This window comes from Dama dama, chromosome 11, assembly GCF_033118175.1.
Source record: "Dama dama isolate Ldn47 chromosome 11, ASM3311817v1, whole genome shotgun sequence".
Taxonomy (NCBI): Eukaryota; Metazoa; Chordata; class Mammalia; order Artiodactyla; family Cervidae; genus Dama; species Dama dama.
The window spans coordinates 38,374,238-38,396,536 of NC_083691.1; the positions used below are offsets into that span (position 1 = coordinate 38,374,238).

The following is a 22,299-nucleotide window of genomic DNA, read 5'->3' on the forward strand; positions in this document are numbered from 1 at the left end:
TTTTTTTGGTGCTTCAAAACATAAAACAGTGGTCTTAGCCTTTCTATAGATGCCTTTGAGAATCTGCACATGTAATTTTTCACACAAATTTGGGAGGGTTGTGGATTACCAAAGCCAGTCCAGAACTGGCTTGTCACCCTACTCAGCAGCTTAAACCCTGTGACTTGGGCCTGACCTCTCTTGAGAACAGCTGACGCTCAGTCACCTGCGTGTTCTTCCAAAATAGCTTCAGAAACCAAAAGTTCTACTTCCTTCTCTTAAAGAAATTCAGAATCATCTCTCTGGATCAAACCATTGCTCCACACTAGTAAGGGCAGCAGAAAAAACATGCACTGATCTTATTTTTACTCACAAATTTCACTGGGGTGGAGAAATGTTAGCAGGCCACAGGGCAGTCCCCAGATATACCACAAAAATCTCCAAAATCACCTGTTTAGGTTTCAGTCTCTGTTCTTGGCAGCAATGCCCTAAAAGTGAGGGAAGTAGACAAAGCCCTTCCTTCAAGGCACTTACAGTCTAGAAGGAGTTGGAGACCATAAAATGAAATCAAATAAATATCGTATCTGGTACTAAGGTGCTATAAAGAAAATAGAATAAAGTAATGAGATAAAGAGAGACTGTATTCGGGGGGTGTTATTATACTAGATACTGTGGGCAGGAAAGACATCTTCAAAGAGAGGATATTTGAACTGAAGCCAAATTGACGAAAGGTCATGGTAAGAGCGGGGGAAGGGCATGTCAGAGAGACAGTGGCAAGACAGACCTCTAGGTGGCCTTGAACTCCAAGTGTTTAAGCAACTGGAAGGTGAGTGTGGCTGAAGGGCAGTGTGAGAGAAGCAGAGAAGCAGCAGGTGGGTTGGGGAAAATGGTTGGGGTCAGATCCCATAGGCAGGTCTCATTGGTTTGAATCTCATTCTAAATATACTGGAGAAAGCATTCCACAAGTTGCTTTCTGCTTTTAAATTCTATTGAGGGGGTGGTTAGTCAATATTCTGAGAAATCAGCACTGATGTTGTAAAAATAATCTGGATAACAACTTCATTATATTAAAGCAAATAATTGAAGGGGGAAAAAAGAAAAAAAAGAACACTATTGAGACTGGCCATGGTGCAGAGTGTAAATTGTATAGGACAAGATGGGAGACAGGAAGACTAGTTAGCAAACAAATGCAGAAGACTTGGCCAGAAATGATGGTGTTTACAGTATCAGAAATAATTTAAAAAACATAATCAGATGGGGAACCCAAATCGATAATGAATCCAAAAATTTTTTTCTGATGGGTTAGATGCAAGGTGGGAGAGAAAAAGATGAGTGGAAGATGACTGTAGGTGAAAGCTTGAGCAACCTGTTGAAAAGTGGAGTCTTATTGAGATCTGGTAAACAGGGTGGGGAGGAATGGGAAGAGAGAGAATTCTGGAGTCTGTGTTGGACGTATTGGGAGAGCGAAGCCTGAGAGGGATCCAAGTGGAAATGGTGAGCAGTCTGGAGCCCAGCAGAAGACTAGGGTGAACATAGAAAAGGGTAGATGGAATTTAAAGCCATGGGAAGGGATGAGAGCCCTCAGCAAGTGAGGATGGATAAACAGAAGATGAGGGGACTGAGTCCTGAAGCCTGGGTTGGCCTCACAGACACACAGCCTGTGAGGTCATACTGGGCCCCACATCTCTGCACCTGCATTAGTGCTCTACTTGAAGTGCTCTTCAAGTGCACCATCTTGAAATTCTTCCTAACTTGGAATGAGGGGCTCCACATTTTCACTCAGCACCAGGCCCTAAAAATGATGGAGCCAGTTCTGCCTTGAACACCTCAAAGCTAAGTGTCTGGTGGAGAAGGAGACTCCATTAAAGAAGACTCAGAAAGAATGGCTAATGCAGTAAGGAAGGCCCCGAGTGTGGCATCTAGCCAGCCTGGAGATTATTTCCAGGTGGAAATGGCTCACTCAGTTAAACACTGCAGGGTAGTAGAATGAGACAAGGACAGCCATGCACTGTTGGCCAAGATACCAACAATCAGTGATGCTGACAAGGACATTCTTAGTGGAGTGGTGTCCCCAGTGATTACCTTGGCTGACTGTAGATGACAAGTGGCCAGGTTTCCACCACCAACCTTGGAGAAAGTGTGGAAAGAATACAGATAGAGGCCCCTCATCCTATAGCCCACACCCCTTCTCCTCCCAATCCCAGCTCCATTTAGCAGAGTGAGGGGCTTCACATACATGCATGCGGACACAGCAGCCCAGACATCCAAGCTCTATTCTGGGCCTCCGTGCCAACAACCATCTACAGGACAACCACTAGGGGGACCCAGGAAGACGGCTCTGGCCATCCTTGTAGGAATTTCACATTCCCAAGTGCTCTAGATGGCAAGCAGGGCCCAGGCTACAGGTGGGAAGATGCCTTGTCTTATAAGGAGGAACACAGAGCCAGACCTGAGCAGGACCCTATAAGATCCAAGTCTCCAAATGGGTGTCCCATGTCCAGATCTAAAGGGGAGCTCTTGAGGGGAAGATGGGGGTAGATGTGGGTAGACAGAAGCACTTGGTGGTAGGAAAACAAGGTGGTCCCCAACCAGTTGCACACACTTTTCTCTAAGAAATGTAAAAGTGAGTGTGACTGTGGAAGTAGGTGTTAAAGCATTCAGAAAAGAAAAAACTCTTTTGGCAAAAAGGAAAGGAAATTTATTAGGTAGGCATAGTAGGCTTCTCTGGCTTGGCTGAACATCCACCTGACATGATCGATCACAAACTTTAAGCAAATCCAGGCAGCTCAGTGGCCTGATTTTCCCTAGCGATGATTAGATGCCCAAGGCACCAAGAAAATCAGTTATTGAGTTTAAACATAGTAAAGGGTTTTACCAGGTGATTATCAAGGCAAGATGGAGGGGCAGAGGAGTCGAGAGTGTTTGTTTAACAGCTCTGCAATCCCAGAATTATCTATGTTAAAGAGAATATAATGGATGATTGATGGTGGAAAAGTGGTTGAACCAATGGAATGGGAGGAATTGCTGGAGTGCGTGGCCTGGGCAGGTAAGATGTGGTGGTCACATCACATTTCCACGTGGGAAGCCTGCAAGTGAGACTTCAGAGAGGGTACAGTGATAAAGAATGACATGGTTTATTTAGGACTATGAGCAGTTCCTTTCAAGAAATAGGTATTATCTGGAACTGACTTTTTATCTCTAAAAATACAAAGGTGACTTTTGTTATAATGCTGGGTATTTCAGGCCACAGAAGAATGAGATATGGTGACAAATTTGTGATGATCACAGCCTGGTTAAATCCAGGGTTTTCTGGAGAGAAACCAGGGAAACCGTTTGTTGGAGATGGAGCTATGTTGTCTGTGGGCGCCCTCTACTGGCAAATAGCAGAATAGCCATCCGGAGTTGGAGGCTTTTGCGGGGCGGAGGCGGGGCGCGCGCGTATTATAATTAACAAGTGAAAACTTGCCCCTTGTAGATACTTAGGCGCTGTGATTCAACTGGGGCTAGGAAACTTTAGTTACAGAACAAACACTGCGTCAGCTTTTTAAATGTTACAATCGCACTTACGTCATTTATGACTTTCTGATTCTCTCTAATGGGAGAGCCCTGCTTTCCTGTCTCTCCAATGAGACTGAGTTACTTAAAGTGAAGATCATGATATTTCTAATCTTCTTACATCCGGAGCCTAGCACAGTGCCCAGCACATTGTAGCTGTCTGATAAATGTGTTCCTCAAAAGAGAAGGAAAACGAGCAAAATGGAAGAATTTCACACAAGAAGGGGGGATTAATCTTACTCGGGCAATTTCAGGAAGGCTTCCAGAGGGAGATGAGTGGTGGTCATAGTGGTGGGGAGGAAGGGGTAGAATTGAAAGAAAACCCAGAAAGTATAAGGGCAAACCCAGGGGCCAGATATAGATTCCACAAAGCGGGGGTTTTTGTGTTATTCTGGGAAGACGTTCCTTGCCATGACTGACAGGTGTGGCTCTTAATCCTTCAAGAGAAAGTATGAGCAAGAATTCTAAAATTTCATGAAAACAGAGGAAGTTAGCATGGCAGATTCAGGTAGCCTGAAGGAAGAATCTGGAAGGACTCTTGATCATAAGTACCAAAAAAGAAAAAGTCAAGGTTTAAAGATGTTTTTTCCTATTTATTTTTATCCTAAACTGTACATCCTCATCAGAAATCCAGTTCAATGAATAGAGAGACTACCAATTAGAATAATGGCAATTTTCTGTCAAAACATCTCAAACTTAGAACATGGGGCTAGGGTGACTTTTCTGGTTTCTATACTGCATGTCTCATATTTCAAGAACCCTTTGAGTTCCAAGCCAATCGGGACAGCTGGTCACCCTAGCTGAGTGGGAGAACTCAGGATGGCTCACACAGGGAAGATGGGTGTCCAAGCTGGTCTCAGGACAGAGCAAAAAGCCCTGGCTGAGAATGGACTGAGAGTGACAACTATGCTCTGTACCTGTGATCCTAATAACTCTGGGTTGTGTGCCTGGTGAGATTCCTCATCTACCAGCAGAATGGGTTTCCAGGATCTAAATGACCAAATGCCCAGAGCAAAATGCAGAAGGACAGGGAGGGGAGAACACACTCACAAGAACCCTTCAGTTGGAACAGCAGAATTGAGGCCAAAAAAGACAGAGACCTCATTTAGAAGGTCCTGCTCTTTCTTCACATGTATCTAAAAATAATGATGTGGAAATGAATAGATGGCCACGTGCAGGATTCTTACAGAACTGGAAAATCTAGTCTGCTGCTACTGTAACTCACATGTAAGGGGTCACAGACATTAAACATTGATCCAAGTGAGGCCCAGACAAGATGCAAGCTCACATCAGAGGCCATAGACTTGTGGCGTGGGAGATGCCTGCAGCCCTGGAGGAAACAGCTTCTCAATAATACAATAGGGGGTCTTCCAGGTGGTGTACCACCCAGAGTCACTCACTCTTTTCCCACCCAGAGTTAAGCATGAGGAATGGCCCCCATCACAACAGCATGGAGACTGAACTTTTGACAGCAGGCATCCTACAGGAAATTTACCAGAAGCTTCTCCTTATCCTTATAGAAAAATCACAACCCAGGTTCTTTACCAACTTGGGAAAGAAATGTCAATAAAAAAAGAGAGAGAGAAAAGCAAGGTGAAAGAAAAAGGGAAAATGACAAAGTTATATAAACATAATGGATAAAGTTTGTATGTCTTAAGGATTGCAGATTGAAAGGCTGGAGGTAAGGGAGTCAGAAACGAGACATGCCAGGCGACCAACACTGGGCAGGAAAATGGGTAAGCAGATGTTGCAAAGACCATTTGTCTAAAGAAAATAGAGAAGAACTAAAACGGACCAAGACAAACCAAAGTGGACCCTAGCATTGCTGGCTGTGGCCTTCACCAGTGACTTGGCTAGAAGGAGATGTAGTAGAATACAATATCTAGTTGATTGTGATGATGATAAGTGATATTTATGAAATACATGTCAATGTCTGCTGTTATGCTAAGGATTTTTACCAAGATCATCTCCTTTAATCATTGCAATAGCCAGATGGGTTAGCACTGTGATTATGCCCATTTTACAGAAAAAGAAAGTGAGAACCAAAGTCACACGACTAGCAACGAGTGACAGTGGTATTCAAATTTAGGCAGTCTGACTCCAAGGTAACTTTCTAACTACCATACTATACATAGTTGGCTCATGCCACTGTAGCTAGTTCAGACTTTGTTATAAATTTATTTGGTAAACTTTATAAAATTATCTGTAAATATTAAAAAATATTTTATATAAGCATCAGAAACATAATACCATACCACTTCTTCTTTCACTCTGAAACTCCCAAACCAACAAGGAAACATACAGATGGTTCAGAAGTCATAGGCCAGAGTTCCAGCAGTAGAGTGTCACCAGCCCCATCTGGAAACAAGATCTGTGTGTACACATTTTGGGGGTGGATCAGTACAAACAAAGCTAGTGGAGGTGATTGAATTCCAGTTGAGCTATTTCAAATCCTAAAAGATGATGCTGTGAAAATGCTGCAGTCAATATGTCAGCAAATTTGGAGAACTCAGCAGTGGCCACAGGACTGGAAAAGGACAGTTTTCATTTCAATCCCAAAGAAAGGCAATGCCAAAGAATGCTCAAACTACCGCACAATTGCACTCATCTCACACGCTAGTAGAGTAATGCTCAAAATTCTCCAAGCCAGGCTTCAGCAATACGTGAACCGTGAACTTCCAGATGTTCAAGGTGGTTTTAGAAAAGGCAGAAGAACCAGAGATCAAGCTGCCAACATCCACTGGATCATCTAAAAAGCAAGAGAGTTCCAGAAAAAACATCTATTTCTGCTTTATTGACTATGCCAAAGCCTTTGACTATGTGGATCACAATAAACTATGGAAAATTCTGAAAGAGATGGGAATACCAGACCACCTGACCTGCCTCTTGAGAAACCTGTATGCACGTCAGGAAGCAACAGTTAGAACTGGACATGGAACAACAGACTGGTTCCAAATAGGAAAAGGAGTACGTCAAGGCTGTATATTGTCACCCTGCTTATTTAACTTATATGTAAAGTACATCATGAGAAACGCTGGGCTGGATGAAGCACAAGCTGGAATCAAGATTGCCAGGAGAAGTATCAATAACCTCAGATATGCAGATGACACCACCCTTATGGCAGAAAGTGAAGAACTAAAGAGCCTCTTGATGAAAGTGAAAGAGGAGAGTGAAAAAGTTGGCTTAAAGCTCAACATTCAGAAAACTAAGATCATGGCATCTGGTCCCATCACTTCATGGCAAATAGATGGGGAAACAGTGGAAACAGTGGCTGACTTTATTTTTCTGGGCTCCAAAATCACTGTGGATGGTGATTGCAGCCATGAAATTAAAAGATGCTTACTCCTCGGAAGGAAAGTTATGACCAACCTAGATAGCATATTAAAAAGCAGAGACATTACTTTGTCAGCAAAGGTCCGTCTAGTCAAGGCTATGGTTTTTCCAGTGGTCATGTATGGATGTGAGAGTTGGACTATAAAGAAAGCTGAGCACCGAAGAACTGATGCTTTTGAACTGTGGTGTTGGAGAAGACTCTTGAGAGTCCCTTGGACTGCAAGGAGATCCAACCAGTCCATCCTAAAGGAGATCAGTCCTGAGTGTTCATTGGAAGGACTGATGTTGAAGCTGAAACTTCAATACTTTGGCCACCTGATGTGAAGAGCTGACTCATTTGAAAAGACCCTGATGCTAGGAAAGATTGAGGGCAGGAGGAGAAGGGGACAACAGAGGGTGAGATGATTGGATGACATCACTGACTCAATGGACATGAGTTTGGGTGGACTCCAGGAGTTGGTGACGGACAGGGAGGTCTGGCGTGCTGCGGTTCATGGGGTCGCAAAGAGTCGGACACGACTGAGCGACTGAACTGAACTGAGTAGCACAGGGAGTAAGTGAACCAACTATCACTAGGCATGATATTGAGAATGCTCCTTAAAAGGGTCTAGAATGTAAAGGTGAGCAAATAAATGTTACATGAATGAATGAAATTAAAATGTTTGGTCTTAGTGTACTGAACACACCATTATTTGATATAATTAGTGAAAAAATATGAGTGATCATGGAAATGTGCTTTCATTTGTGAACTAAAAAAATTGATTCTCTGCACCAATATTCTCTGAACACTGGTTTTAGAAAAATTGCAATATCCAGTTGCCACTAAAAAGTAGGAAATCTACTCCTAGGATACCTGAGGAGGTATATATTGATAGACTGCATATACTTTTACTCTCTCCTTAAAAGACTTCACAGGTTTTTCATATTCAAATAGAAAACTCATTTGCAATGAACACATAAATTTATACCTAAGACAAAGGAAAATATGTGTGCTAGCTGCATGGGTGAAAGTTGTGATGGAGCTTCAATTTAACTCTGAGCTTCCTGGCAGCCAAGATAAAAAGAGAAATATGTAAGTTTCACAACTATCTTGACAGAAAGGAGGAAGTATGCCAATCCCTCAAAGGAGACGAAGTACAAGCACTGAATTTTCAGTGAATTTTCTCACCTAGAATTACATCTCAGAGTCACCTGCCTTGTTCATTTCTTGTTCTCATTGTTACAAAATAATCAGGAGCAGATTTCAAGAACTCGTTACCTGTGGTGGTGATTGAAACTGATGGTATGACAATAAAGCACAGCTCAGTGAACGCGTCTCACCGAGGATGCCAAGGGAAGGCAGCCCTAGTACAGCTTCTCATTTGATCTGAGGTTAGAAATGAGATTATCTATGAAGAAAGGAAACAGGTGTTTGCTAAACATGTACTGTGTTATATGCATGAAAGTTCTTCCTTTCAATATATGTAATATTAATTCTGTTTAATAATGAAGTGAATGTTTCTGCAAATCAGAAAAGGCATCCCAAGCTCATGCAGTCTCTTCAGGACCACACACACCCTCTTGTTTTCCTACACTCAAGAAAAACCAATGGGCAATTCATCCCTTAGACACATTTCAGTCAAAGCCACTTTTTACAGTCAATTCAAGTTAATTCTCTCCAGGGAGGGCCTAGAGCACTGGTGTTGCACATTACTGATTAAGGAGAAATGTCTTTGTTTAAAAACCAAGTGATCAGTTAGTAGGTTTGACTCATATCTTGCATGTTCTGGAGCCTTCATTGAGTTCACCACAAAGGAAGTCCACAGTTTCTAGAGTTGTGAGTGTCTCTGTTTAAATGGGCTGGGAAAGGATTGCTATATTCTCCTTCCAGTGATTTGCAGGCTCAGAAGCTCCCAGGGGATAAGATATTTATGCTATGAATAAAACATGATAGAGTTTCAATTTAGCTCTGAGCTTCCTGGCAGCCAAGACAAAAAAGAAACACAGTCAGTTTCACAACTGTCTTTACAGAAAGGAGGAAGCATGTCAGTCTGTCAAATGAGATCAAGCGAGGGCTAACACATGAGCAGGAATCGGGTGGTGGTTAAGGGAGCCCCAGGGAGACAGGGTTCCACACAGATGAGAAAGGGCAGGGACTGCAGAAGATGTGACCGGGGTCTAGAGTGTATCTGTGTCTGCTTGGGGAAGCAGGGGCTGCAAGAGACAAGTGGGCAGGTGTAATCCCTCCACGGGGAGGAGCTACACAAAATTATAGAGCTTCTTTCTTCTCTGAAAGAGCAGAGACCATGTACAGGAAATCAGTGTGAGAAGGATGGCAAGTCTGGGACTCACTGAAAAACACACGCATCTATATATGAAAGAAAATGGATGGCAGTGATGGGGAGAGAGGTGGCGGGACCAGAATGCAGATTCCTAGGCTCCCTCCTGTGGCTCCCATGACTGTTCTCATCACAGGACTTGTCTTGATGTCCTGTGATTGTTTGTCTGTACCCCACTAGCCTGTAAGCCTTGAAAACGCAGAGAGCAGGACTGACTGCCTTTATGTTTGTTTGCCAGACCTATGCGTATCATTTTTTTGTAACATGATTTTGATTTTTTAGAACATTTTCAAAGGAATAAATCAAGTTTTCAAGGAGAAAAATGGTGATGAGTAAAGTATCAAGAAATGTAAATTATCTTCTCCCTTTGTAACTTCTGCATCTCGGTTCCTGTCTGGGGATTATACAGAATTTACATACCGCGCTCTTGCTAGAATCCCTCCCCCTGGCCTGCGCCCCACGCTGCCTCTCCCCGCGGTATTTCCCTGAGTCTCTCGGAGTGCCCTTTGGTGTCAGCTCCTGTGGCCACAGCTGGGGCTTCATAAAAGCTCCTTATACACTCCCTTCTCATATCCAGTTAATCAACAACAGAGCTGCCTCATGAGAGGTTACGCTTTTTTTTCTTTCAAGCTGTCTTGTGTGTGGTGGGACCATTATCACCAACTTAGTCTTCTTAATCAGTCACAGGATCTTTCTAACTGCCATATAATGAGTGTCCTTTTCTCAAAGGACCTTACTCCAGCTCTGAAGGGAAGGGGCAGAGTTTCTCTAGTTCTCCCATAAGATGCTCTCTGCCAATGCTTTATAAACAGAGAGCCAGAGATGACAGCTTGACCATGCCTGGAAGGTACTTATGTATGTGTATACCACGCCTAGGCGTATGTCTAGGCACGTCTCACCTTGGACACATTTTTGGAAGTTCATGTACCAAGAGCAACTGAGCTCACCTCTGCCAATCCACATGCACTTGACTCCAATCTAACGAAAGTGCAGAAGCTAAGTCAGAATCTAAGGCAGCCTTGCCTTGTGTCTGCTGGGAGGACTTTATCCGTAAGTGAGCAGAAAACAAGATTTTGACTTCCCATCATTACTCAAGTTGGTCTTCGCTCTCCTGCTGTTTAGGATGATGTCAGTCCCCATTCCCCAAGTGGTCAGGAGGCTCTCGACCTCAGTAGCAAGAGGCATGTATTTAATTTGTATCTAAAGGTAAGTCAGTGACTACATAGGGAGAGACATTTTTACTGGAACAAGGAACAGAGACAGGGGTGGGTCCTGAGAGGAGTGCCCCTGTGTCATGGACTGAGGAATCAACACTCCTCCTTTGGACTCGGCCTGCGTGTGTGGGGGCCCCTTATGCCTCAGGGACCAGGAGCTGTTGGGGTGTGCAAAGGCAGCCACAGCATATAGCCCCATACATTTGGGCCAGACCCCAGGCTGGTCTGGATGAGCACTTTGGAAGTTTGGCAGTGAATTATAAAGAAAGCCTTCACCAGAGCTGAATGCCACAAACATAGACCAGTCACCACAGGCTACACGATCTTGGTTGTTCCAACCTGGGGAGCTCAACCAGGCTAGCCTGGTCACAGAAGGACCATGTAGCTCCAAGAAAACCCTGTATCCCAAGGCTAGAGGCCCAGAAAGTCTGCAGATGGCCATGCATAAGTTCTGGCTGGCTGCAACCTCTGCAGCTTGAGGAGGGCTTTGCAGCTGGCTCTAAATCACCAAAGAACATGTGCCGCCTGCCAGACCTCATGTCAACCCGCCTGGCCAAGCACTGGAATTTGTTTTGGGTGGTTCAGTGGTTAAGAATCCGCCTGCTAATGCAGGAGTACCAGGAGGCATGGGTTCGATCCCTGGGTGGAGAAGACCCTCTGGAGAAGAAAACGGCAACCTACTCTAGCATTCTTGACTGAGAAATCCCATGGACAGAGGGGCCTAAAGGCCTATATTCCATGGGGTTGCAGAGTCAGACACAACTGAGCACCCACACATTCTTAATGATGTAGTTATTAATAACATTTGTTCACTACAGAAACTCTGGCAAATACCTATAATGTAATAATACATATATGTGTGGGTATACCTCACCCATAAATCCTTCATCCATAATTAGCTACTATGGTTGACCCTTGAACAACATGGGTTTGAACTTGGCGTGTCCAATTATAGGTGATTTTTTTTTTTATAAATATAGTTTCTGTGTTTTCACTTTACAGATCTTTAAATAAACTAAGTGTAGCAAAAAGTTTGTGTCCAATTGGAGATTCTTTTCCTATTTCAATATCCTGCCTCCTTGGGTGAGTCATTTATCAATTCCTTTGTTCTGGAGGCAAAGATAACAGCACCCAGATTTCCGACTGCACGGAATGGGGAGGGAGGGTCCTGTGCCCCTAACCCCCTCCTTATTCAAGGGTCAACTGTATAAACAAATTGTATACCTCCTTCCAGGTTTTTGAGGGTTTATTTACACCTTTCTTTCTTTGTTCATTTTATACACATTAACAAAATACCCTCTTATCTGCCTACCAATTGAGGTTAATTAGGTACCTTTGTTGTTGTTGAGTTGCTAAGTCATGTCTTACTCCACACCAGGCTCCTCTGTCCATGTGATTACCCAGGCAGGAATAGTGGAATGGGTTGCCGTTTCCTACTCGAGGGATTCTTCTCACCCAGGGATCGAACTCACACCTCCTGCATCAGCAGGCGGGTTCTTTACCAGTGAGTCTGGGTACCTTTGGAGTTTCCAAATGCATTTCCCGTTCTTTTCCCTCCAGATGTAACAGCCACCCAGAACTTTATGTTAATTGGTTTCTCTGTTTCCCTTATAGTTTTGCCGTATACATACATAGACGTACATAGTTTTTAAGTTTCTTATAAATGAATCCCCATTCTGATTTTGTGACTTCCCTTTTCTAATATTAAGTTTTTGCCATTCAGTCCCATTGAAATACATCACAGTTAGTTTTTTGCTCTTGGATAGTATTACATTTTATAAATTTATTATAAACTTATTTACATTTTATAAGTTACTAAAATTTATTTTTCTTTTATTGATGGGCACTTTGGTTGTTTCCTGTCCCTTGTTATTTCAGGAATACCACTGTGGAACTGCTATATGTCTCTTCTTGTTCATACACACAATATTTTCTCCAGGGAACACTCTCCAGAGGGAAATGACTAGTTCATAGAGTTTGTACATCATCAACTTCACTAAACTGAATGTCAAATTGTTTTCCAAAGTTGTTATTAGTGTCTGACAGTTCCTATCACTCCATGTCCTCAACAACACTTGGTATTGTCAGACTTTTTACTTTTAACTGTTTTGGTGGGTGAGATTAGGTATATCATCGTACTTTTACATTTCCTAATTACTGTGATTAACCATATTTCTATGTATTTATTGGAATCATTATTCCTATTCTGTAAAATGCCTATTCATGTTGTTTGTTCATTTTTTAAAGCATTTTTATGGTTTCTTGGACTTATTTATATATTCAGTTCTCTCTTGTCTCTGTGAATCTATCTATGCATCTATCTAGCTAAAACTATACTTTCAAATATAACTTCTTTAAACAAGAATAATAACCTACACTGGAAATTGATCTACTTCCAGGGCCTTAAGTAACAAATATTTTTATTCTCCTTATGCTAATTTTCTAAAGGACAAAACTAGATTCCATATCAGAAAAATAATGATTTATCAAGTGGGGGAAAAAACCCTCCTATACTGTCATTATTCACTTCACTACTTGGGAGATTAAAACAATGAATGTTTGTTTCTGAATAAGTTTTTCTCAATATTAAATTTCAGCAAGAAAAAAAAGTTGAGTGGACTTCCGTCTCAGTCCAGTGGTTAAGATTCTGCACTCCCACTGAAGGGGCTTCAGTTTTGATCCCTAGGTGAAGGAACTAAGATCCCACATTCTACCACAGTCAAAATATAAATAAAAATAAATTTGTTTTAAAAGTATAGCTCATTCACTTTGGCATACAATAGAAGCTAACACAGCATTGTAAAGCAACTATATTCCAATAAAAATTTTAAAAATATGTGTCCACACACAAAAGAAAGTTGAAAACACTGTCCCTCCATAGTCACTTCTTTTAAAAAATGTTTCTCAGAGTCATTTGCTCTCTAGGGCCCATTCTCCCCTAGTTGGGCTTAGGGTACCTGAGAACAAAGTAAGATGTGCCTGGAACTGGATGGATACAATGTAGTCCTGAAATTCACCCAGTCATCTTCTAACTAAGCACTCTCCAGCAGCAGGGCAGAAGGGGCTTTCCCTCAATGGTCAATATCTTCTCAATAGAGCACCTACATTCCATCCACTGGATGTGCCAGACCCTTGGACAGAGTGCAAGAAAGAACACTGCCTTCGAAAACCACCTTTCAGGGCTTACAGTTTTGTTAGGAAGACAAATAAGTGATAGAACATATTTGCAAAGAATAAGACAAAACACTGCAAGAAAGCAATGGAAAGCTGTCGCAATTTTAAGTGTTGGACTAAAACTGAAGATGACAAAGCATCAAAAGAAGAAATGTGTGCTTTTGGCTCCATCTCAAGTCAAGTCGTTGGCTCAGCATTTCCCTTACCTCCAACCCCTGTTTCCCTCCCAAGACCAATAGATCAGATTCAGGGTGGCCTGGGTCAGGTTCTCCCATACATCCAGGCCCACGATGTGGTCTTTCGTCCACCTCCCATTCACTGGGCTCTCCTCAGTCTCTGAGATGGAAGTACAGAGTCGCCCCCCCCCCCCCCCACCTTGCAGATTTTCACTTTCATTCAAGCCTTGGCTCAGCACTCACAAAATAAGATTTAGGGGAACCAAAAGTGCCACTCAACAAAAAGATATTGGGCCCTTTCCTGGGCCACATCATTGTCTTGCTATTTCCCTAAACAAGTGCTGAACTTGGTGTCCGTCTAGGGTACTGTCCATCCTCTGAAGTTATAACTTACTAAGAGCCTCCTGAAAGTTGCCCTTGACAATGAATCATGAAGTGGTGTCTGAATTCCAGATCCAAGTGGTCTGATAACCACGCCTTCTTGATGATAATCCGCTTCAGTGGTTTTCAACTAGGAGGGATGTCTCTTCCCAAGACATCTAGTAATGTCTGGAGATATGTATTGTCACACTAGTGGTGGTAGGGGAGTGCTACCACCATCTACTGGATAGAGGCCGAGGATGCTACTAATATCCTAGAATGCAGGGGTCCCCAAACCCCAGGCCATGGACCAGTACTGGTCATCATCCTGGACAGCATACCAGTCCCCAACCCCCAGGCTTAACCAGTCACTTAAGAACCCAGTCATACACAGGAGGTGAGCGAGTGAGTGAAGCTTCATCTGTGTTTATAGCTGCTCCTCATTGCTCACATTACCGCATTATCACAGTGTAATAATCACAGAAATAAAAGGGACAATAAATGTAACATACTTGAATCATCCCAAAGCCATCCCCCACTCAGCCCATGCAAAAACTGTCTCCCATGTAACCAGGCCCTGGTGCCAAAAAGGTTGAGGACCATTGCTACAATGCAGTGGATAACCCCCATCACAAGAATCAACCAGCACAAAAATTTGTAGTGTCCAGCTTGAGAAACTGATCTACTCCTGACTAGCCCAGGCTGGAGAAACTACAGGTCATTGACACCCTGACACGACTCTTTGGTTATTCTTAAACCAGTTCCTATAGTCACACCTGGGCCCAGGATGCTGGAGAGGGAACCAGAAGTCCCATGGCTGAGTCAGTGGCTCTCCTCCGTCCGAGGGCTCAGCTTGTGATTTGAATTCTCACCAATGTGATACTCATGAAAAGTACTCTGGCTGCAGTCCAGTCCTTGGGGTGACAAACTTGTAAATGGCATAGATAATGACAAGAGCTCCTCTGCATTTCATTTTGTGATTAAGATTTTTTTCACTTTTACTGTTGTTTAGTTGCTAAGTCATGTCCAACTCTTTTGCAACCCCATGGACTATAACCCACCAGGTTCCTCCATCCATGGGGTTTCCCAGGCAAGAATACTAGAGTGGGTTGCCTTTTACTCCTCCAGGTGATCTTCCTGACTCAGGGATTGAACCCTCATCTCTTGTTTGGCAGGTGGATTCTTTACCACTGATCCAACAGGGAAGCCTGATATTTTCATTAAACAGTACTAAACAATATCATCTGCTTGTACTCAATTGTTCATTCAGCCAACAAATATTTGTTGTGTGCCCACTGGGACCAAGCACCATGCTGTATAAGATGAATGGCGATTTCCCAAGTCCACTGACTCAGACCACAGCACCTACAGCAGGACTTCTTGATGAGGTGAGATGGAGGGCTGGGGGCTTATTAAATTGCAGATGCTTGGGTCTCCCTTCAGAGATTCTGATTTTACAAGTCAGGATGATGCTCAGGAATCTGTATTTTTACCTAGCACTTGTGGTGGCTTCTGACACAGGCTAACTGGGGGACCGTGGTTTAAGAAACATTGGTTGATATCACATGAAGTCTACCCAACCTAATCCCAAGTCTGAGATTATGTAGACCTGCACTCTAATGTGATACGGTCCTATATCCCTGAAAAAAAAACCTTAATTATTTAATCAATTAATCATTTAACCATTAATTGTCTCATTTCCCATTTTTTAAACAGAAGGAGAATAAGACTGAAACACAGATGAGGAGAGTGTAGAATGACCCCAAATAAATAGAAGCAAGACACTTTCAAAGGAACAGAACCATAGAAGTTTTACTTCTAAAAGCAAATTTTTATGACATACAATAGACTGAGCATTAGCTAAGTACCTTGCTATCAACAGTGGTTAGGAGAAAAATCTCTGATTATATAAAATCTCTCCTTATTCTCTGAACCAACCTGCAATAATTCCCAGCTTGATTAGAGACCACTAATCCTCTCTGATTACCAAGATAAATGGCTTCTCTGATTACTATCAATTTTTTTTCAAATCTTTTCTTAGACCTGTATCATTAACACTCAGATATGTGACTTTTTGCAACAAACCCTTTGTTTTAGTAGCACATTAACCATCATTAGAAGTCCAAGTTAGACCTGTTCCAAACTGAACATTTCTAAGTCATTAGAAGCACCTTAACACTTGTCTATGTCTAGTATCAAGGATGTTATCTCACTATACATGTATAGGGGTAAAACACAAGGAATCATTTCCAACCCAGTTGCTCTATTGTACATTACTGTGGTCAGTTTAATTGTAGAACATACCCATATAATGATAACAATTATGGAACAGATTAAAATCAAAGGATCACATGGTGGACTGGAGATAATCATACTAAGTAAAGTAAGCCAAAGGAAGACAAATATCACATGATATTGGTTCTATGTGGAATCTTAAAAAAATGCTATAAATGTATACTCAGTATTTTATCATAACCTATAGTGGAAGATGATGCATAAAAAAGAATATATATATATATATATATACATATATATATATATATATATATATACACAAACACACAACCGAATCATTTTGTTGTACACCTGAAACTAACACAACATTATAAATCAACTGTATTTCAATAACAATTTATTTTAAAAAATCAATATATCACCAATATTGTTAATGAGAAGAGGCAAAAATTAAAGGCCAGAGGATCTCAGAAAGCATACCAGAGTCCCTTAATTTAATTTATTTATAATGCATCTATTTCAACTCCTCTAGATTTCCCTTCCATTCTGTCCTTTTTAATTAAAAGTGTCTTTATTATACCGTCAAATGTCTCTATGTTCCTGTCTTGTCCACACTGTTTACTTTTTGCTACAAGTAACACCATTTCAGCCCCAAGTCCACAAAGGTCTGGCGACCCAGTGGGCTCACAAAACAGAACAGATCAAGCACTTCCAAGACTCTGTCAAAACCCACTCACACATGGATGTGTCCAAACAGGAGGGAAATTATCCTTCCAAGATAAACAGAGAAAAACTCACCATGTTTTGTGAGATCTGTAGCCTTAGTCCACGCCAGGTACCCCAGGTCCCACACACCAAGGAGCTCCATTCCCACCACCTCCAAACAAACCAAAAAAAAAAAAAAAAAAGAAGCCTTCCCCTGGCGCTTGGGGACTTTGAGCCAATATATCAGTCTGAATGCAAATTTCACCCCAAACCCAGCTTTGCCCAGAGATCCATTTTTAAGCAGATTATGCTTACTGCAGACCAACATGCAAATGGTGGGAACTCAAGTGTAAGAACCACAAAAGCAGCAAAAAGACGTTGACCGTACCTATTTTACCAGCCTCCCCTCGCAGGTTGAAATCCCAGTTTCTTGGCAACTTCAGGGACATTTTGCTCCTGGTCTGGGTGAGTCGCTGCTGAAGCGGGGAGTCTGCCACAACTCGCACCCTTCTTGGCTTTTTGATCTTCTTGCCTCTCGAGCGTGTGTGTGTGTGTTTTTCCCCTTTACGATTGCTTCACAAGCAATCTTGGGTTTGAGGTTGATCTGCCCAAGTATCTTCTCCTTTCTCAGATGAAAGGTCCATCCATTTGTCATGGGGGATGGCACCCAAGCCCTCTCACGGTCCCTCGGGGGGCTGGTGCCTTGTGAAGTGTACACCCTGCTTCTCTTGCTTTCAGTATTACCAGAAATATCCCAGTTGACACTTCGCTGTGCGTCATGGGAAGCAAATCTCCTGTTCGAAAGAATCTCAGGCCTCACTGAGGCGAGGTCATGATAAACAACGGCTGCCTCTTGGCTTTTTTTTTTTAACTGTCTGCTTCCTTGCATTTGAGGAAGTGGGTGGCTGTTAAGTGTAGATGATACATTGAGCTCTGAAGCTCTTTCTTCAGAGAATAGATTTTAGAAATGCTTATATAAGTAGAGTAAGTGCTCTTGGGCTATAAAGCTTATAGGTTTGATTAAAATTCGAAGACTCTGGCCATATACCTCTAAACCTCCTTTCTCACTGAACAGACTGTGCTTCCAAAAATGATCAGTAAGACAATCAGCACTCCCCCAAAGTCACCCTCTTTGAGTTCTTCCTGCTATAAGGCCCACATAGTAAATTCTCCACCTGCTCTGGGTAAAGGTTCCAAGTGATCTCAACCTGATGTCAGGAGGACTCTGATGTATTTAAGTCAATGTTAGCTAAGTAGACCCACTTAGGTGTTACAATGGTTCTTTGACCTTGTGTACAGGCTGTGGGTTTGGGAATCAGACTGATAAGGGTTCAAAACTCAGTTCTTCCACTTTTTAGCGCTATAGCTTTTAATAAGCAACTGAATCTCTCTGGGCCTCAGTATCCTCAGCAGTAAAATGGGTTGATAATAACCATGACTGCACATCACACCCACTGTGATGGCATCTAGTACACACAGTGGGTGCACCACAAACGTATCTCAATCCTTATTCCATTTAGTCCGGTTCCATGACAGGCTTTCATATGTTCAACTGGGCTGCACTAACTTAATGCTTAAGTACTTGGGCCCAGAGCCAGACTGCTTGTGTTCAAATCCTGGCCCAACCACTTTCTCGCTGTGTGAGTTTGGACAAGTTTCTTGACTACTCTGTACTTATATTCTCATCTGTAAGTGAGGTAAACAATAGGACCTACTTCACAGGGCTGTCATGAGGCTTAATCAAGATAGCAGGTAATAAGACTAATGAGCCCATAAGGTAAGGGGGCTAATAAAGCAATAGGTAAGAATGCTCACAAGAGTTGCTACTGGCCAGCATACTAGCTGCAAACCTTTGGTTCATTCTTTCTTCCACTCTCCTAGAAGACTCTGCTGTACTTTCTTCTTTGCCTCCCACATGCTCACTCTGTTGGTGACCTGGCTTCCTGTTTCACTGAGAAAGTTGATGCAATGGAGGAGAATGTCTGTAAGCTCCCACCACTGTAGGTCCCACCTCCACGCAGGAAAGCTCACACCCTCAATCTTCTCCTGGCTACAAAGGACGAATCGTGTCACAACTCTTCCATCTTTACTGCATCATCAATTTCTTCTCTTTTGGCTCGTTCCTACCAGCATTCAAACTTATTCTTTTTCATCCTATAGCTTTACAAAATCTCTGTTGATGCTTCTTCCCTTTGGCTATGGCTCTATTTCTCTCTTTCATTTCTGAGCAAAGTTTACATAAGCATTGTCTGTACTTGCAAATATCTGTCTTATTATTCTCTTCTGAATCTCTTTCGTTGATCTTTTGATCCCATGACTCCCCCAAATATATTCTTATCAAGGACATCAATGGCATTGCTGTCACTGAACCCACTGGTCAGTTCCGCCTGTCATTTCAATTTGGACACATTTGATTACTTTCTCCAGCTCCAGGCCCACTCTCCACTTGGCTCCCAGGACTCCTTGCTGGCATGGTTGTTTGCCTGTCTTTCTGCCCCATCTCCATATCCTTGCTGACTCCATCTCATCTCCCTAAATTTTAAACTTTAGAAAAAACCAGGACGCACTACGTGAACTTTTTTTCCATCTATACCCACACCTCAGTGAGCTCATTTCTCTCAAAGCTTGCATGCTATGCATCTGTTGACCCCTCCAATATAGATTTCCAGCCCAAATTGCTCCCTGAACCCCCCAATCATACACATCTCTGCTAATATAATGAATAACCATCTCAAACAAATCTGTTCCAAAATGTATGTTTGGGGAACCAGGCTGAAGGAGCAAGGGTGACCTGAGGCATATCCTTTTTGTGAGTGAAAAGACTGTAAGAGAGAAGAACCACAGGAACACATTTAAAGCTTCTGTTCTTATCATATCTGCTCACATTCCAGTGGCCAACACATATCAAGTGACTAAGTCCAAAGTCAGTGAGACAGAAAATACAGCCCTGAGAGGGAGTGGGAGGAAGGGAGGAGAGACTAAAAGAGACTGATCAATACTCCAATCCATCCCACCAACCTGGCTTATTCAGCCACCTTCCAACCACCCCAGGGGTGCTGGATTCCTCTGAACTTGACTCAGCCAATTGCACATTTCACAGCCCCCACTCTGCATGACTGCCTGCCCAGCCCAAACAACACTATGTTTCTGTCCTCACTTGCGGGAGATGTGGAGAGGGGGCATGGGTAGATAGCCATCCTGAGCTCAGCACAGCAGCATCTCGACAGGGAACTTGATATCACTCAAAGTTTCAGTCCTGAGACCTTAAACACAAGAACTCTGAGAATATCTTAAAGGCAGCGTGTAGAATCATGCAGAGAACTTCCCTTACTCTTCAGGGTAGGTTCCTATAACTCTTGGAAAAACTCGTGACTGAAGGGGAAGTTGCTCGTGAATACTTGGAAAAGCGGCCAGAAGAAAAGCACCCCGGAATGGCCCAGCACAACTGCCTGGCCTCCAAGAGCCAGCTCTGGGGCCTTCCGCTACCAGGGTAGGGGTAGAGGGCAGCACCACTGCAGTGATGCTCCCCGATTCCTGGGCTCCAGAAAATGAAGAACTAGGTGTCTTGTCTGGTTCCAAAGATTGAATCAGCATCTCCAATAGCAAAAGGAAAAGCAAACATTCATTCATCTATTTGCTTATTGAACACTAACCAGCTATTGAGAACTTAATTTATATATGCATTAATATACAGTATTTGTCTTTCTCTTTCTGACTTATTTCACCCTAAATAATAGGCTTCAGTATCATCCATCTCATTAGAACTGATTCAAATGCATTCCTTTTTATACCTGAGTAATATTCCATTATATGTATGTATCCATTCATCTGCCAATAGACATCTGGGTTGTAGTTCATTTTTCAGATCTTTATTGAATTTGCTACAATATTGCTTCTGTTTTATGTTTGGTTTTTTGGGCATGAGGCATGTGGAATCTTAGCTCTCTGACCAGGGATCAAACCTCCACCCCAGCACTGGAAGGTGAAGTCTTAACCACTGGACCATCAGGGAAGTCCTAGGGCTTAATTTTTTACTGGATATTGGAGGAGTGTTCATGTTCAGAATGTTAAACAAGCCACTCTTGTTTCACATTCAACTTACAGTCTGCTGAGAGAGAACAATTAAGTAAACAATTAAATATGACATGAGAAGGGGTATGTTGAATTGAAAGTTTGGGGAGCAAGAGACTTTACCTCAGAGGGGCCTAATTGGGCCTTGGGAAGTTAGGGAAGGCTTCCTGGAGGAAGTGTCTTTTAAGGCTTCATGAATGATTTAGGGAAGCAAAAGGGTTTAAAATGCTTTCTAGATGAAATAAACAGCATGCAAGAGGCACAGAAGCAAGAAAGAACTCATCAGGTTGCTCCTAAAAAGGATAAAAGAGGAGGGATGGAGGAGAGATGAAGCTGGGGAGAGAGACCAGGGCTGGATCAGGGCTGGATCCCTGGAAAGAGGTTTGACTTTACACTGGAGGAAATAGAAGCCACTGGGGAGCTTTTTATTGGGATAAGGATGGGGAGGCTGGGACAGACATCCAAGGGAGAGTGAGAGTGAAAGACAGCAGGAGGGAAAACAAGGTAAGAGCCAGCCAGGTGGTAAGATTGATGGCACCCGATGAGTTCCTATGGGAGAAAAAAGATGCCTATGGTCCTGGCCTCTGTCCCTGCAGAGATGGAGGCTCCAATCACAGAGATTGGGGGGGGGGGGTGGACTGAAAGAGTGGGGGTTGCTAATGAGGAAGGAGAGATACCCCAGGGAGAAGATGGTGGGCTCTGTCAGTCCGGGGCAGGTTGGAGCTACCAGGTGCTAAGAGCAGATGTTCTGCTGGTGTGAGAGCCCAGAACTCACACTCATTCGTTCCCCACTTCACTCCATAAATATTTATCCAGGACTGTGCTGGATGGATGCTGAGTAAATAGGACGATTAACAACCTGCCTAATCCTCAAATGACTCAGGAGAGAAAAGTGCAGACATCACGGCAATGTCATTGGAGGCATAAAAATAGTGCACACACTGGGTAGGGTGAGAGCAGGAAATGTGAGCTCTGCTTGGGTGGCCAGAGTGGTTTCCCAAGAGAGGTGACCCAGGAGAGAGCGGGCAGACAAGGACCAGGATCGGGGCGTGGGAGGAAGATGTTCTGGCTGATGAAACAGCAGAGAGCTGCTACAACAGGAAACCCATTTAGGGAAGTAGCCGGAGTGGTATATGGCTGTGGGGTAAGGCTGGAGGAAGGGAAAAAGGGCTAAAGGGG

The 22,299-nt window shown here is 43.0% G+C and overlaps 1 protein-coding gene across 3 annotated transcripts in view; it reads right to left on the reverse strand.

Moving 5' to 3' along the window:
* Positions 1-17,869, reverse strand: part of ARHGAP25 (Rho GTPase activating protein 25) — an 89,441-nt gene extending 71,572 nt beyond the window's left edge. For 2 of the 3 annotated variants that reach the window (XM_061155150.1, XM_061155149.1), the window contains exon 1: positions 17,143-17,300. In XM_061155150.1, the coding sequence (XP_061011133.1) occupies positions 17,143-17,212 (70 nt within the window). In that variant the 5' untranslated portion in view covers positions 17,213-17,300. Of the gene's footprint in view, positions 1-17,142; positions 17,301-17,437 lie in introns of those variants that run through there. The other variant, XM_061155151.1, reaches the window with a different exon arrangement.
* Positions 17,870-22,299: the final 4,430 nt, after the last annotated feature.